The sequence below is a fragment of the Numenius arquata genome, chromosome 1, assembly GCF_964106895.1.
Source record: "Numenius arquata chromosome 1, bNumArq3.hap1.1, whole genome shotgun sequence".
In the NCBI taxonomy this organism is placed as follows: Eukaryota; Metazoa; Chordata; class Aves; order Charadriiformes; family Scolopacidae; genus Numenius; species Numenius arquata.
Window position 1 is genome coordinate 58,504,371 of NC_133576.1, and position 17,886 is coordinate 58,522,256.

At 40.1% G+C, this 17,886-nt stretch overlaps 1 protein-coding gene across 2 annotated transcripts in view; it reads right to left on the reverse strand.

Moving 5' to 3' along the window:
- Positions 1 to 1,064: 1,064 nt before the first annotated feature.
- The window catches only part of GLRA2 (glycine receptor alpha 2), a 131,825-nt gene continuing 115,003 nt past the window's right edge, over positions 1,065 to 17,886 (reverse strand). For both annotated transcript variants that reach the window (XM_074168785.1, XM_074168795.1), the window contains exon 9: positions 1,065 to 1,343. In XM_074168785.1, the coding sequence (XP_074024886.1) occupies positions 1,065 to 1,343 (279 nt within the window). The remainder of the gene's footprint in view (positions 1,344 to 17,886) is intronic.

A 17,886-nucleotide genomic window follows, 5' to 3' on the forward strand; every position in this document is an offset into this window, starting at 1 on the left:
TTAAAACATGTAGCAAGGATTTGAGTAATGCAGATCTGGCACCAAAAGGTAACAGGTTCTGAAAATCACAGTACAGTTTTAAAATTCTTAGGTTAATTAATGATATTTCAAATGATAGCCACTTTGAGTAAAGATATAAATTAGAGGTCTGTAAACAAGTTGTGTTTACCTATAGAGCTATTGATTGCAGCTACAATGAGAGCAGTAATAGAAACTCAATGCTAAACTGAGCTACACCTTTGAGGAAACAAGTTCTTACTAAGTAGTGTGGTACAGGGTAGCACAATAGGTAAAATACAGTTTGGCACCTCAAGTTGCATGTAAAATCAGCAGAAGTAAAATTAAGTAAGTGCACTGTCTTCCAACAAAATAAACTGGGCAGTTTCACTGATTTTGGAGTGTCAACTATCAAATAAATCACACAACACACAAGTTCAACCCCAAAATTACAATTCTAGTAAAGCAAGATAATATTAAAATGCACACCCACAAGGATAGTAAAGTATAAATCTTTTTTTTTTTTCTTTTTTTTTTCCCTCTCCCCTGTCCGTAGAAATAATTCACAACCCACAAAAGGACTCCTTGGTGAAACCACTAACTACAGACATGATCATGGAATGTAGCTCAGTAGACTTGTTTCAAATAGAAAGGCAACGTTATCCTGAAAAAGTTTGGTCCTCTTACAACTCACTGTACTGTAGCCATCACAGTCTCTTGGTAGATGCTTTAGCAGAATTGTTAGTTTTCTGATTCTCTATTGTTTTAAAAGATAATATCTTGGTGATAAAGCTGGGTAAAATTTGGCCCCATTTACAGATGTCTGATCAATGCTGAATCTGGAAGAACAACACTGAGAGTACATAGAGGGAACTTTTATTGACTGGTCTCATGGCATATTTTTTCATGCAATCACTTTTCCTTCTATACTTCTTTTCTTTTCCTCTTTGTTCAGTGTTCTTGGTGGGGGGGAGAAGAAACCGTTAGTCCAAATGACAGAAAGACATTTCACTGTTTATTTACATGTGGATCACTTTGGCTAAGAAGTCCTGGCAAACCAGAGTTGCTTATTTCTTGTGAATGTCCTCATGCCGTATAATTTTGTATGTAATCCAGTAAAAGATGTTGAAAATGAGGAAAGCGAGTGGGAATGCAGCGCGGGATATTGTATCTATCCTTTTTGCACGGTCAACAAACTTCTTTTTGATGGAATCTGAATCCTTTGGTGGTGCTGGAGGTGGGTTGGGTGGAGTAGCCTTGACCGCTGTGCCGTCTTTGACTTGGAGACAGTGACCCATGCCATAGCCACTGAAATTGAATCGACTGTCACGAGCAACTTCATCTTCCTGGGGAATAAAGAAGACAAATAAGAGACACAATCACCTATCAAGGACACCATATATTTGAGAAGTTGAGGTGCACCCCTCCAAAACACCTAAGAAAATTAGCTGGTTAAGCTACAATACAAATTCCAGGTTTCAAAGACAAGCAAGCAATTAAAACACATAAAAATATAAGGAAATTAGGTGACTGCCAGTGTTTGTTAATCAGAACTTTAATTTCTCTAGCTATGACTAAATCAGTTGCCTTGAGCAGCAGAGTATCCCAATTCCATAGGGAAAAGACCTGAGCAGTCCCATAGGGAAAAGACCTGACTCCACAGGTTTCTCATCTCTCTCCTTGGGCTTGCCGTGGGGAGGAATCACGGTCATATTGATAGCAGGGAGTCTGCTCAGGCCAGGTTGAATTGAATGATCCAGAGATCCAGGGGCCCAAGCTCATGACAATCTAACCACAGTCTTGCACCTCCGTCTCTGATGTACAAAACAAGGATAAATCACGGTCCCTTCTTGAGCACAGGAGCACTCTGACAATCAATACTTCAAAGGGCACTGGGCACTTGGATTTAGTGCTAACCAAGAGTTGAGTGCAATACTGCAAGTTAATATAGCACCATCTTGTAGAAATCCATTCTCTCTCTTGTCTGAGTGGGTAATATTTGTTTTTGGAGAGGTGAGTAACTACCACTGAACCTTATCACCATGATAACCGTGTGATGAAAGGTTTGTGACTGTGCTGGCAAATTCTTACTGCTGTTTCTCCTGTCTGATAGCACAATAATACACAAGCTAACAGTTACTGGCAGCCCTCCATGAAGGATTCAAAACCAAGAAACAAGCAGCTCTATTCTTTTTCATTCCAGCAAGGATGAATTGTAGGTCCAGCAGCTTGCCCTAGTTAAAGACCTTCTCTTCAACTGACAAATACTTCATTGTTGACTGAAAATGACCATTTCTTCAGCTCACAAGGAGCCCACTCCCTCACAGGGAACACTCCTTCATATCTCTAACTAAACCACAGCCTTCTGATCTTAACAGAGAATCAGACACTGAAAGAAAAAACATCACAGCAGCAAGATATTGAATAAGGAATACATTTGGTGAACTTGGGGGTGGAGAGGGAGGATAATTTACACATATTCAGGATGTAAATCATTGCTCCTTCACAGAAGCACCTCTTTCAATAATTGCATTTTTCTCTCTCCGCAGCTCCAGCGTTGCAATTGAATATATCACCAGACTTGCTCTTCTTACCTTGGAGCTGACACAAAAACGTGAATAGCCAGTAGTGTGATCCAAGGCTGCCAAATGAGAAGTAGTGACTCTGACTGCTTATGACATTGAGTGCTTATGGAAGGAGGATAGGCAGTAAACAGTGCTTTGGAGCTCCTGTCACTTCATCCTGAGGACTATTCTACAGTATACCCATGAGTGGGTGGAAAATTGTGGTTTTGCAAGGCTGTTTGAGCACTTATCCAGGGTTTATATCGCTTTCATTTCAATAGCTCACCATCATTCAGGAAAAGAAACATGGCCCTCTCCTTTTTAAATTTCATTTATTTACAATTTTCAGTCCCTCTGTGAAAACCCTGAAATTCTGCTTGTCCTAGTGATTATAAATATGTAAAATATTTTTAAGATGAACCTAGTGAGACCTAAGTTCTGAATAGTCTTACAAGCAAGGCTTCTCTTGCATGACTTAATAACACCACAAAGGCCACCAATAATACAGGGAGCTGCCTTCCTTGCAGTACTTTCCCTTTTACTAAGTTTGAAGGATAAAATGCATGCTCAGAACATGAGAGGTGATTAAAAAGGGTAACAGATTTTCAGCAGCTGTGTTGCCATATGTACTTCATTCATTTTTAAAAAATTTAATTTCTGTTATGCGTGAGGGAGGAAAGAAAATGTACTGAGCTCAACCCAGGACTTTGAGAGTCCTGACTTCCACTGTGACTTGCTGGGTCACAGCTTTGTCGCATGGGGTCGAGCAATTAGTCTTCAATGTCACAGCCCTGCTTTTGTGCTTACACTGTTGTAACGCAACATTATAGCCATCTGAGATTAGGGTCAGGGATCTTTAAATGGCATTCTTTCAGGTCTTCAGCACCCAACCTTTAGCTGTAAGATTCCCAATGGGATTTGGAGCCCTGCTTTTCCCCACACACACAGTTGGCTGTGCTACTTCTTTCTCACAAAACCCAGAGGGAAGTGTACCCAGTCCCCATGCTAGTTTTTTATATAGGACTGCAGTGGATGCTGATTTACCCTGGATAAAAGAGGTATAGCATTGACCCGGGGTATGAGGAGCACATGCTCAGTTTCCTTCTCTGCCTGAGCAGATTTGAATCTCCTTCTCCCCGATAAATTTCTGGATTGGCTTGTTACCTGTTCTCCCAACATGATGCTGTTTGCTGGTTGCAAAAAAGTGTGTTTATGTACCTTTTTTTTTTAAACTTTATCAGAAAACCCTTTTTCAAAGACTAAATAATTAATTAAGAGAATGGCACTGTGTTTCTACCCTGCCACTTTTTTCTGTGTTTGATATTACACTCTTGCAAAAACTTAGCACTACAGACACCTAAGCTGTAACTCTTGTGAGCATCTAAGTGCCAGGGGAAGCAAGGAAAGCCACAGTCCTTAAAGCCCTATCTCTAGCCCTGGAGGTGCCGCAGCTCTATAACCAACGTGTCATTTTCATCAGTAAAATGCCCCAGGAGGCAAAGGGGCTTTGCAGTCTGGCACCTGCCTGCCCTTTGAGCGCTGCCAGCATCTGCAGTCTCACCAGCAAGGCCTGACCCCATTAGAGCTTTCCCACCTGATCAGACATCACCTGAAAGACCTTGCAGTGGTGAGGTCTCTACCCTCTCCAGTGAAATTGACTATACTATAGCAGGATACTTTCCCCGTGAGACTGCAGTCAGGTGTATGTCCTTTTGGCCCCCTAAGCCCTTAAATTGGTTCCACAGCAGGGACGGAGAGACTTCGTCCCTGCTGCTGAAGGGAGCTGGGGGTCCACCCAAGTGCTGGAACTTCGCTGTCCACGCTGCTTGTGGGTTAGCTCACTTTGGTGTGGATCATGTCAACAAGCTTTCTCCAAGATGAACCTGCTCCACTGGGGACCAACACTATGCACTGTGGTCATGAGCCAAGTGGTGATAGCTGGCCTCAGGAGTAATAAAATCCCCAACGTGATTTACTTTAGCAGTATGGATGTAGTTAAAAATACTGTCTCTAAAACACCATAATCTTACGGCAAAGCTACAATTTGACATTTCAGATGATCTTCCAACATTCAGTTACATATAAAGGATTTTGGGGAATAGTCACAGAGAAAGAAAGCCAAATTTAGATCCTTTAACAAAGAGAACCCTTTTCTTTTCATGTTTCAATATGTGAGATGAGGAACTGATCATAAGTTTAACATAGTGGATATGTCTTCCTTTAACCTAGAGGCCTGGTGAATTACTGGGCATCCTACCTAGGGAACCCTCTGATGTGGTTGTAGAGTCACTCTTCATTCTCAAGGTCATATTCAGTTCACACTGTTTGACGTACCCTACCATGGAAACTCATCCAAAGACAGTCTTCAATCTGTGCTGTTCACCAGCTTAGTCACTGGTAAAATAGTGCAAACCACTTTGCAAACATTTCTATCATTAGTTTAATCAGATTACACATAAAACTGGCATTAATTTTAAACCAAACATCATCTCACTTGCTTAAATCCCAAGGTATTTATGTTTTTACAGTTTTTAAAACCAAAATCAAAGAGCAGCTGGAAGCCACTGGACATCAACTGGAGTGGCACTACCATTGAAGTCATTGACTTTATCCTTCTAAAGGGATGTGAAGTTAGTCTTGCCTAATACGTAGTCATAACTCAATCTGTCCTTGATAAAGACATGGAGAAAAGGGTCACAAGCTAGGATGAGAAACAGAAAAGAAATAGTAAGATAAAAGTGTTCTTTTGATGGTTTCCTCTCAGATGTTCACACTCCTGAGTATTTAGAAGAATCATCCTTTGAAAGCTAATTACATTTCCTGAGATTTGGGCAAATGCATTCTACAGATGGTTTTTCAACAACATATGTTCATATGTAATATTTTATGGTGTCATACTGAACATGCTTAGGTGTTGGCTATAAACAATTTTCATCAAATGAATTACATTTTTCCCCTCAATTTTTAATTTCCCTTTATTAATTTAATAATTTTCTGTGCTTCATAAAGTAATGAAATTAAATTCTCTTGACTTATCTTTACAGTGGGCAACATGTAAATCAGGGGGGTTATATTTATGGCATGACTTTTTTTCTTCATCTTCCATCTTTGTAAAGCTTTTGTTTCTACTCCATCAGGTCTAGAACTTAATTCATACTGCCAATTTCACACCAAAGCGATCAGGGAAAAACACTTTAGAAAACCTATTCCATTCACCACCTTCCATGCACATCTTTCTGAACAATGCATTCTTAAGTGCTTTGTCCTGACTACTTTTAAATGCTTATTGTCAGCATTGACTCAGTTTTAACAATGAGGAAAATGGAAGAGAGGCTGGCTTCAAACAGTGTATTTAATTTACTCTCTGATGTGATTTATTCATTTAATTTTGCTACTCATTTTCCAACATATGGTGGGCAAACGATTTAAAAGACTATCTGGTTTAATTAAACTTCAAGGACATAGGAGATTAATTTTAGGTATGGGGTAGAGAACATCAGGGAAATTTTCCTTTTGGCATTCATAAGCGCAAAGTTAGAAAACCACAATAAATTCAGAATTGAATGCAAAATGAAATCAATAGGAATTAGACACCAAAATAGCTTTGGAGACTTCATTCCTAAATCATCTTTATCATTGAGACACCTCCCATCTCTCCATACTTCACGTAATTCACAGTGTGCTGCAATATCCATGCTAGACCACTGCTGGAGAAAGGATTCTGGAACACAGGCCATTCCCTCTCACCAAAGATGGCATGTCCTACAGGAATTCAGGTCTTCCACCACTTGATATTATGCTGGCAGCTGGAGTTAATGTTGAAATGTCCTGTGTTTCCACTAGATTTTAGTGCTTTGAGTGCATTTTTTTTTTTTCTCTTCACATAGTTTTGCCTTGAGCCTAAATCCTGCTGATGGAGAAAGAGTGGTTGGAATTAGATTATCTTTAAGGTCTCTTCCAACTCTAACCATTCTATGATTCTATGACTTACATAACAAACTTACTCATCCCTGTTCCTTAAATGGGAGGAAAAAGTGAAGCTGGAACAAGCTCTGGTGGCATCTGGTAATTTAGGGTCACTAACAGATTTCTCTAATTTGTTCCACCCTGAAGAGCCCTGGATCTCAGCTCACCTATGCCAGATGCCATTCCCACTCCTCCTTAATCCAAGCTTCAGAGGAGCAGAAGATGATGTAAAATTGTCAGTTTCGCACCTCAATACTAGAAATATAGACCAAACACGTCCCAGAATTTTGCCTAAGTACTGTTTTTTCTAAATATTCACCAAGGTGTTTCATCAAAAACGTAAGCAGCCTCTGACTGATCCTACTGCTTGATGCTGCTCGATCAGAAATGACCATTCTGTGGGCAATAGTGGCATTCACCCCTTTTCTACCTCTCTTAACACCAATTTTCTTCCTCACTGAAGTTTGGGTTTTCTCTCATTTGGACACTCATGCCTTATAAAATCTAAATAAAACAGAACTTTTATTATAAATAGCACTGACATTTTAATTAACAGAAGAGAAATTGGTCATTGTTGTCTCCGGTAACGTTTTCCAGTGGACAAATTTAGGCTTGTTTTAGAAAGCTGTGTTTAATAATACCTCCTATCTCCAATAAACAGCAGAAGAATCTCTGAAGCATGAGTGATTTACTTACTTACTCATTCTGTAAGAACAGCAAGTGAACTGTTGTTAATGCAATAATGAAATGGTAGTTAATGTGGCTTTGCCCTCTTCGAGTAAGAATTGAACATTATCCAACTGAAAGAGTAACATAATTTAAACATGTTGTGGAGCAAAAGTATTTTCCTGGCTTGAAATATCTTTAAGTGGAATCTAAATTTTTCAAGGATTACTTTAATAATAAAGATTATACAGTCAGTATGGGTGATAAAAAGAAAAAGATTTTCCTTTTTCTTTAGTAAAGCAAGGCTTCCTTCTCTCAATTCTGCAAGCACAGTTAATGTAAATTTCTTATTCAACTTCATGTTTTATATATAATATACTTAATATTTTAATTTTAGGGGAGGGAGGGATAACCAGATGAACTGCTGTTTTGCACAGCATCATAAATGTTACAAAAGAGTTATAGGTCCTAAATAAAAGCAGATCTATTCCTGACACAGTGTCTTGGTTGCCCTTCGTTTTAAATGAACGTAATGCCTTAAAATATCCAGACCTGGTGATCTGTGAGTGTCCTATAGGCATCATCTGCCTGGATATTACATCCTCTCAGGACAGTGAATTCTGGAGATTTCACTGCTCTTGGATAACTCTTCTGCCAGTCTCTATCTGATGAAAGCAGAGGTTGTCCAGTTTATCAGTGGGAACGACACATTAGTCTGTTTTACAACAGACAAATACAAGTTAATGACCTAGATTTGAAGGATAATCTGCTCTGACCAGAAATCTGTCGCATACAGGGCAACTAATTTCTGCTCTTGCTGTCTGCATGCAAGGCTGAGCAAACTGCAAAGCTAACGTTTAAATATGTGACTATTTCAGCTAGAAAATGGAATAAAGCAAAATAATGTAAAGCAAGACTGTATTTGCTAAAATTTTAGAACCTCAAAAGCCTAAAACACTGAGGGAAACATTCCTAAAGTTCACCTTTCCTGCTTTCTCTTACTCTCTGCAAAACATCTGCCCCAGGAGAGATTAGATGGGGCACAAGCAGACTCTCTCACCTGCCTCCCGTTGGCAGCGTTCAAGCTCCAGCCTCAGACTGTAGTGCTCTCCTGCCCTGGAAACCTGCTGCAGGACTACACCCCCTGGCAAGTCCCATCCTGGGACAAGGGCACAGGCTGCCCTGGCTGTGTGACAGACTTGGGGCACATGGGGCAGTCGTGCTCACAGCCCCCAGTTGTGGATGGGGACATGTGAGCACCCACATCCTCCCAGGACTTTTGCCATCAGGTTTTCTGGTGCTTTACTCTAAGCAGATTTAAATATTTGGGGGAAGAATGTTTTTATTGCACCTTTGAGAAATTTCTCACTGATTTCTGCCTCAGCTGTAATCATCTTTTATCACTTCATCAGAGCACCCCTGTGCCTTCACAATGGCATCTCAGAGTACTTCATTTTTTAAACAGTCAAAAGATTTTTTTTAAAAAAAGAGTTAGTGTATATGTGCATACAGGGCCCATAAACAGCACTTGTGATTTGATTCATGCAGATTACCCTCTAGAACAGTGTATTGCTGGGCGTTTTTTCAGGCTTGTGTTTTGATTCCCTCAGCTCCCCCTGTTTTTTGGGGACAATATGCAGCCCAGCCCACGGCAGGCCAGGGACAGTGGACGCTGTCCTCCCTACCTGGGCCAGGGCTGGGGACAAAGCGCTGGGACCTGTGGCATCCATGCCCCTCACTGGGCACTGGCTATCTCCTACTTGGTGCATGGAAAAAGAAGGGGAAGAGGAAGGGGAAGGGGAAAGTGAAGAGGAAAGGAGAGGGAGAAGGGGAGGGGAAGGGTAAAGGGAAGGGAAAGGGGAAGGGGATGTGGAAAAGGAAAAGGAAAAGGAAAAGGAAAAGGAAAAGGAAAAGGAAAAGGAAAAGGAAAAGGAAAAGGGAAAGGAAAAGGAAAAGGAAAAGGAAAAGGAAGGAAGAAGCTTTTTTCGTCTCTGTTGGTGGATTCTCTCCTTCAAGCCATTTGCTACATCAAACACCCAGAACAAACCCAAACCAACACAGAGGGAGATTACCACAGCTTTCTCAGACAGACTTCATGCATTTAATTTATGCAAATGCTGCACAAAACAAATTAAATATTGCAAATTATATTAATAATTTAAATTCTGTAGCTAAAAATACTCAAGAATATCTGAATGATCTTAAAGTGTTCACATGCAAATTTTATAAGTTTTGTGTGGTTGTTTTTTTTTTTTTTTCTTGAGGAGACAAGCCAACTGATAAATGAATGCCCTCCTTTTTCTGGTTATCCATTCTTAATACTAGACTTCCAATAAATAATATTTTGGGAGCGGTTTTCTTTTCTTATCTTCTATTATACAAATTATCCTTTCTGGCTTTGCATATCATTTAGTTCTTGTTGTTAGCCAAGATCTCAATCTGGATTTCTCTCGCTGTTTTTATATAGCTCCGAAGCATGATTGGGTTAAACAAAGTATTTTCCAGCTATATGAACTTCAAACTTGTTTCTAAAATTAAATTGTTGCATCTTAGAAACATCTTGACTGAATGTATCAGAAATTTAGTGCACAAATAGACTTCTGTATTTTCATTTTGATTTGTTTCTTTGAGGGTTGCTCTATAAAGCTCTGATATTATTTATTCACAGGAAAATAAACATTCATCATGAGGTAAAAATCAATGGCACTCAATGCTATAGCAACTTGATACTGTAATCTTTACACAGAATTGTTGGGGTTTTTTTCTCATCTGGTAAGTAAAAAATCCACAAATCCTACAAGGTCATTGGAAGCATGCATACAACAGAAATGAAATAAGATTTCCTTTAAAATGGGTTTGATAGTTTTTCTTTTACTGTGTTACATACACACACATACATACACACACTGACACATTCTGTATGCACCCACATATGTGGACATGTGTACATATATATACATGTGGGCATCTACTTAATTTAATGCCTTTTGTATTCCCTGAAGGCATTTGTTAGAGGGAAGGCCACTTAGTGAGAATTTTTGTATTCCAGTTTAGGATTAGGAACTCTCTCTGGAGCATTTATCAAACTGCAAACTCCATTTTTAATAACTTCTCAAAATACTAACTTTTTTGCTAGTTTTTCCCCTTCAGGTGGGAACGCAGTTCTGAGGAGCAGGGATACAGAACACATGGGCAAGGGTCATTAAACCTTCCCAATCCTCCAATCCTCTCTGCCCATGAACAGGCTCTGTGGTGGCGTGCTGGCACCTCTCCAAGAGGACCATCTGCCCAGGCCAGTATCTAAGCAACAGATCGCCTGGTGGTGGACTTTTATTACTTGGCAAAACTGATTAAAAGATAACCTGAAACAATGGATTTAATGGTATATAAGAAAAGTCAGTCCTGAGAGGTACAGGCAGATGAAATGCAGAAGCATGTTTATGGCAGCAGAAGACGTATTCTTTGGAGAGAATTTCAGACGCTTATGTGAACTCCAGTCTTGCTCAAGAGTATCAAGGAAAATGGGAGAAGAAATGTCCAATTAATTTATCTAGAGGAGAAAGTAAAAAGAATAACACCAAAATAAAGGTTCATTAAGCCAGCAGACTTCCTGAAATGTGCATGTTGTATGCCTCGTCTTTTATGTGTCATGGAGCAATTCTAAAAGAGTATTTGCAGTGTTGGAGCTCTAAAGAAGCTTGACCTTTGATACACTGAAGACGTCAGGACTCACTTTGAGGGCCTACAATCACTGGACCTTGAGGTCCTACTTTTGTTAGGGGATAACACCTGGAGAAGGATCGTATTCAGAAAATATCCCAATAATCCAGAGAATGAAGCAGCACAGGAGCCCTCTCAAGATGAAGAGAGACCCGGCAGCACAGGTTTCTACTTCCCTGGACCCCCAATAGCCTCAGGAGTACCAGGCAGGACTGCTCTACCAGGATCACGCAACATGATCGAAAAACATGAATTTTGGGGCAGCATATACAACCACATTACTCAGTTTTCAGTATATTAGAACAACATGTACTATGTGCAAACAACAAATAGGTTAGCACAATAGGATACCACACATTCTGCACACTTAAATAAGCGGGCATTAACCTGATTTGTTTGTATTCTGAGGAGGAAACATGAATGGCGTCTTAAAATCACTAATGTGAAACACAAGCAAATTGATTAAGGAAATGGTATTCAATGGCCACTCTTCCCTGTCTCTTTTCTTGAGTCCTTTCCTACATTTTTATACTTCACATTTTGCCTCACTGATTCCTAGTTCTGCTCTTGCCTACCTCCTCTTTGATGCTTTCATTCTCACTGATTTCCAAATATGTGATCTCTACTTTCTGCTTGCAAAATTCGGTTCCTGCCTCAACCCCTCTTTGCTCTTGGCCCTTTCTGCTCTTTAGGGCTAAATTCTCTTCCTCCAAAGAAAAGACAAATCATAAAAGTAGAGCTCCACCTTGCCAAGACCACCTCTGAACCAAGAGGTGTTATTCTACTTTTTAAGAATAACCAGGAAAAAGCTGATTATTTTTTAAAATTAAAACCTTCCACTTTTGGATATCCACAGAGCTCCTAGTTGCTCGAAGAGCTTCCAGTACCACAAAGCCTTTTGAAATTTATGGTTTCTCATTCGTACTACTGTTCATGGCATAGAACATGCCCCGTTGCTGGCATGGAAAGCTGAACATTGCCATGTGTTGGCCCATGAGCAGTCTGTGCCTTTGTTCTGACCCAAAATGTGCAACGTGAACCATTTGGAGGCATTGGGGAACGAACACGAGCGCTGCAAAACCAGCAAGTAGCATTTTACTTTTATTTTAAGTTTAAAGCTCAGCAAAAAGAGTTGTTGTTTGCGCATAGTACATGTTGTTCTAGTGTACTGAAAACCGAGTAATGTGGTAGTATATGCAAATAGTAATAGATTAAAAATTTGGCATGCTCTGGAATACTCCAATGACATGTCCAATCACAGCAGTACCATCTGTTTTTCCTTATATGTGCTAAATTTATAACACTGTGCTAGTTTCTATATCAGTTTACACACTACCTTGAGGAAAGTATACTTAACAGATAAGCAATATTTGGGCTTTGTGACTGTCCCAGTTTGAAGTAAAACCGAACGAATTTTCCGTTCTGTAACTTTACATCCTAGCTAGGCCTCTTCTAACTCTCTGAAATTAATGGCATATTGTGGAGAAAACTGCTCATTCTCAGAATGATAAGACCAATATTTGTGCTCCATGCCAAGGGATGGTATGCAGAGAGGCCCTTGCTTATACTTATTGCCATAACAACCAAGGTCAGCCAATTTCGTTATTTGCCCCCTTAGGGGGTCAGAAACGGAAAAAACGTAGAGGGGTCACATCAGTGGGGAGGAGTGGACAGGACAGGTGACCCAAACCTGACCAACTGGGGTATTCCATCCCATCTGCCCCATGCTCAGTATAAAAGCTGAGGGATCAAAGGGTCAACCCTCTTCCTGCGATGGCCGATGTCCAGAGCGGACTTTGTCTGTTCATCTGCCTTTGATCCCGATCCATGTGTTCCTGACTCCAGAGCTGGAATCCAGTTCCCATCCGTCACTGAGTCCAGTCCGGGACTTCCCCAGTGCCTGCCGGTGATGTGACTGTCATCCTGGGAGCTTGATACGGTTTTGTATATATTATATCTATTTCATTATTTTCTTCTTTATTTTTATTTTAATATTACTTCTTAATTAAAGTACTTTAGTTCATTCTAAACTTCTGAATCTCCTTATCTCTTTCTCCTCCTCTCTCCTCTTTTGGGGTGGGGGGGGGAGAAGTGGGGGGAAGGGCCATCTGTTGGTCTAGTTTTGGTAAATTAGGCCGAAACCACGACAGTGACTTATCTTTAGCAAACAGTTAGTAAATGTCTCTCCAATTACTCTCAACTCTGTTCTTAGAGAAAGTTTAGAAATCAGTAACATTGATTATGTACCCTTTTTATCCCTGAAGGAATGACAGTGATTTGCAATTCAAATGTTATTTCCCTAAGTTTTTGCTCATTCAGACCTTGATAGAATTTTGACAGATCGAAAGATGATCAGACTTTCATAAAATCACAGAATCATAGAATAGTTTGGGTTGGAAGGGACCTTCAAAGGTCATCTAGTCCAACCTGTCCAACCTGCCCTGCAACGTTTCTCGAGATGGGGCATCTACCATCTCTCTAGGCATCCTGTTCAAGTGTTTCACCACCCCCAGAGTAAAGAATTTCTTCCTTCTATCTAGTCTGAATCTACCATCCTTTAGTTTAAAACCACTACCCCTTGTCCTATCACAACAGGCCCTATTAAAAAGTGTTCCCATCTTTCTTTTAAGCCCCATTTAAGTATTGAAAGGCTGCAATAAGGCCATAAACAAACCTACGAAACACATGGATGTGTTCTCTCTGTAATTTGGAAAGAAAAACAAAGTAATGGAAGAAGATCCATAGAAAATATTGACAACATCCCTCCCTCACACACAGGCTTGGTCACTGCCACTCTGAAGCCAGGCACTGACAGGTTCCTTTCAATGGCCATCTGAGATTTCTATAAGTCTCTTGCCACGTCACCTTCATGACTGGATGGTTTACTGATGATCCCGGAGTTAATTTGCAGTGTCTCTGTATGACGCTGCACTGAACAGTTTCTCCCCACAAGATGAAAGGCTGAGTTATCCCTTCTTTGGGTCTGAGGGGAGCAGGTATTTCAAAGCACAAGACCATTGAACCATCACCTGAGGGGACAGCTGTCTGGAGGATATTTTAAACCTGTATGACACATTTGAATAGATGCTTTCAGCTTGGCAGTCTTGGAATGGCTCCCAAAATAAACGTCAATGTAAAGAATAAGGCAATTTGTTTTGGATGATTAAGAGAATCTGGCTCATATATCCTAGGTGTGACAATTCCAATCACATCTTCATTTCAATTTACAGGAAAGAAATAAACTAGTCTTCATTATTGTTCATACTGATGGTGCTATATATTTGACATGATAATCTACAGTATTAGTCAGTAAATTGACTCACTGGACTGCCCTTGATCATATGCTCCATTTTCCGCTCAGCAGGGCCTTCTCTAACAGCTATATATAACCAGGGAGGAAAAAAAAAAAAAAAAAAAAAAAAAGAGACAGTTCTCTCATAGCTCATTATAAGATGATGTTGCATTCAGTTTTCCTGTTGCTTCAAAGGTTATAAATGATGTGATCTTTTCACCATCACAGATAGTATATGGCTGCTGTTTGTCTGACTTGTCAACTCCTCACACAGAAATCCAATACTCCCCACTTGTCACATATTCATTTCAGATGTGTGTTCTCTTGAAGGGCCCAAAATGAAATAGTCACTGTATTTCTGCCTGCCAGTTTTCAAGTCTTGCCTTGTGTGGTCCTTCCTTGTCAAACCACAGTTGTCACATTAGCAACCCACAAGAGTACTTGCAGTAAATGTAAAATCTCCTGATCATAATTAAAATTCTGCATGCGTTTCTATTAAATAAATAAAATCATCGTGCATCTTAATCTTTTGCTTTGCCCTTCTGCCACTGTTTTTTAAATGTCTGATTACTGAGCTAATTGCTCAGGCAGGTTGTTTTTAGACTGCTTCATGTATTTATGGGTTTTATATCACTGTTAAAATAAGTATTGGATTAATCCTGGCTCCTCATCTATGTGTTGAAAAAATGTTTCCTCAGTCGAGACAGAAGTTAAAACTAGGAGTAACCTCTAAAAGGGCTAGAGGGTGAAGGGCAGTTCTCAGTGCTAAGAAAGGATGAGAGCACAGACTCAGAAAGCAGGCAGCTCAGTGGGAGATTGGAATGAGTTACAAAATACGAACTTGTGTAGCTGTATTTCAGCAGCGTATCTGCAGCTGTAACCTGTGATGCTGGAGAAGGAAGGGGAACCAAAGAGCCTTAGGATAGAAAGAGTCTATTGCTATTCCTGTCCAGAATGGTAAATAATTGTTCAGAGACTTTTTTACTGACCTTTGTTCCAGCAGGACTTGCAAGTCAAGGAGAATTACAGGGTGTAAATCAGAAATACTCTACTGCAGGTCAGAACACCCACAAAGACACAGTCTCCCTAAGGAACAATCCCTCACAAATGTCTCTTAAACTAACTTCTGATATATTGGGCACATTACAGAAGAAACTGTTTAAGAGCACTGATTAATATTTTCAGTAACTGTAAATCTTCCAGTGTACTGCCTGGTGCCAGCTCTGCCAACTGGCTCTCAAGGGCTCTTCTGGTCCTTTTCCCTGTCGTTCTATGATTCTTTGTTTGTAGTTTGAAGAACAGAATAGAAATCAATAACTGTCCAAGCAAAACAGCTTTTTCTATGTTGTAATGCTTTAAACATGCAAAGAGGCTAAAGTCTAAACCTCTTTGCTTCGAAGCTTCGAAAGCTGCTGGCAGAAAAGATCTGCAGATTCATATGAATTTGGTACCAATTCCTAATCTTCACTTTGATATGGAAGGCAAAAGGGGTGGACTTGTGGGAAACAAAAGGTAAAAAATCCCATGCCTCCATGGCATGCCAATTACCCCCGGGGCACCCCTGTACCCCCAGGGTACAGTGCTTTGGGAGTGCAGGTGTCTGCCTTTGGCTAAGGCAGCCTGCAGCTCACACAAGAGATAAGGTGTGGTATGGACCTCAAAATACCTTTTTATCTCCCTTCAAATGAATTAGGACAACCAGGTTCTCCAGGAGAATTAGGTTCTTGTTTCCTAGCTGAAGGAGGCAAATATTTGACAGACTCAAGAGAGTCATGTCAGGCAACAAGGAATGTATAGCAGTGATAGAAAAAATGTGAGGTTCGGAGAACACTGTCTGGGATGCCACATGCAATAAAACCATCTATTAGTCTCATGTAGGGTTTGAAAAATATTCAGGAAAAAACAGCTATTAGGTTCAAACACAGCGTCTGATGAAAAAAAATCCATTCTCATGATATAAGCCTGTTACTCAACCCCAGCTATGTAAATACCCACAAGATAACTCACCAAACAAAGGGAAAAGCAGTAACAGAACAAAGAAGGGTGACAAAATCATCAGTCTTCACATGTCAAAAAGCAAAATTCAAATAGATTATTTTTACAACAAAATAACACAACATAAGCCACAAGGGAAAGTAAACAAAGATCAAAGAGCAAATAAGAGACAGACAACACAAACAGGCATCCCCAGCATCTAGAAGTAACAGAAGAAGAGAAGCATACAGCACCAGAGCATCTTAAAAGAGCTGTCGTGTAGTTGGGGAAAAACATCTTTTGTGCAAACTTTAAAAAAGAGAGTATTTACAGCTAGGGAGCAAGAGCTATCCTCTCTGGACTTTTTATTACTCTTTCCTCACACGCTTGTTTGGTCCCTATGAAAAAGTACAGTTTATATCTCCGCTGCATGAACATTCAGCACAGATAACAATAAGGGCAGAATAATAAAAGACCAACCCATTAGCAAAAAATACAGAACTGCCTCCATCGAAGTTCATGACAGACAAATCTAGGACATCTCCAAAATAAGGAACAAAATGGCAGACCTCAAAGACATTTAAAAAAAGAACTGCAACAGCTAGCTAATCAATTGCTTTTATGTAAGATCTGAAGTTGATGTGAAAGGTGAAGATTTGGAACAGCAGCACTGACTTAGTGCTTCATGATACTTTTTTTTTTTTAATGATGGGGGCAAATAATCTTGCATTCCTCCATTGTTTTTACTTTGCTTGCATGGACTAAAGACCCCCAGACACCACCTGAGAAATCAGAAATGGCAGGATGAAGTTGGCTTATGCTAAGTCCTTAAATATGCTAAATTTGTTCCTGCTTTTCTTCATGTCATTGTACAAAGAGAAATACCTCAGATCAGGAAAGTAAACTAGCATAACTAACTCTCTTCCTTTCTCTGTCAACCCTCCTCTCCTTGCAGGCGCAGTCACTGAACTCAGTATTACTTTGTTCATGACAAATACCAACTGAACCCTGCAAATATGCACTACAATTTGCAAAACCATCAGTCATGCTGTTTGCTCTCATCTAATACATAGCTTTGGTTATTTCTATTTCTTGATTAACCTTGCACAAGATCTTCCTCAACTTCCAACACCCTTCTTACTCCCAATGAGCATTCCTAGTGGCTCCAGTGGCCATATGTAGTCCTAGTCCCAGAAATGCTGAGGAGCTAATATGAACAACTCATAGCAAGTTTAAGAAAAGTGTTTTAATAATTCATAAATCATCACATTGAACTGACTGCTCTACCCATAAATAGTAAAGGCTACTCATCACAAAAATACCACCTCTGGCTTAGAAAGTCCTTGAGCTGCAAAGTCCTAGAGCCCAGGAGGGTGCATCAAGGACGTATTGCTCTCACAGAGAGTTTCCTGCACCAGGCAGAGCCCTGGCCTAACACGGGACAGCCTTCTTCATCATCTCCAGATGGAGCTCCCCACAGCAAAGAGATGCAGCTGGTTGCTGAATAGCTGCCCCATGAATTTCAAAGCTACACTGGCTATTTAACTTCTAAGTTTGGATAATGACCAGAACAAATGTTCCTACCAACTGTTCTTGCCTTCTGACTACAATGCAGCATGTTAAGCTTAAACAGGTGACAAGTTAATTTTGCCTAAGTTGTAAACCTGAAAACAAGAATCTATTGTATAATATTATACCCTTCTGTAC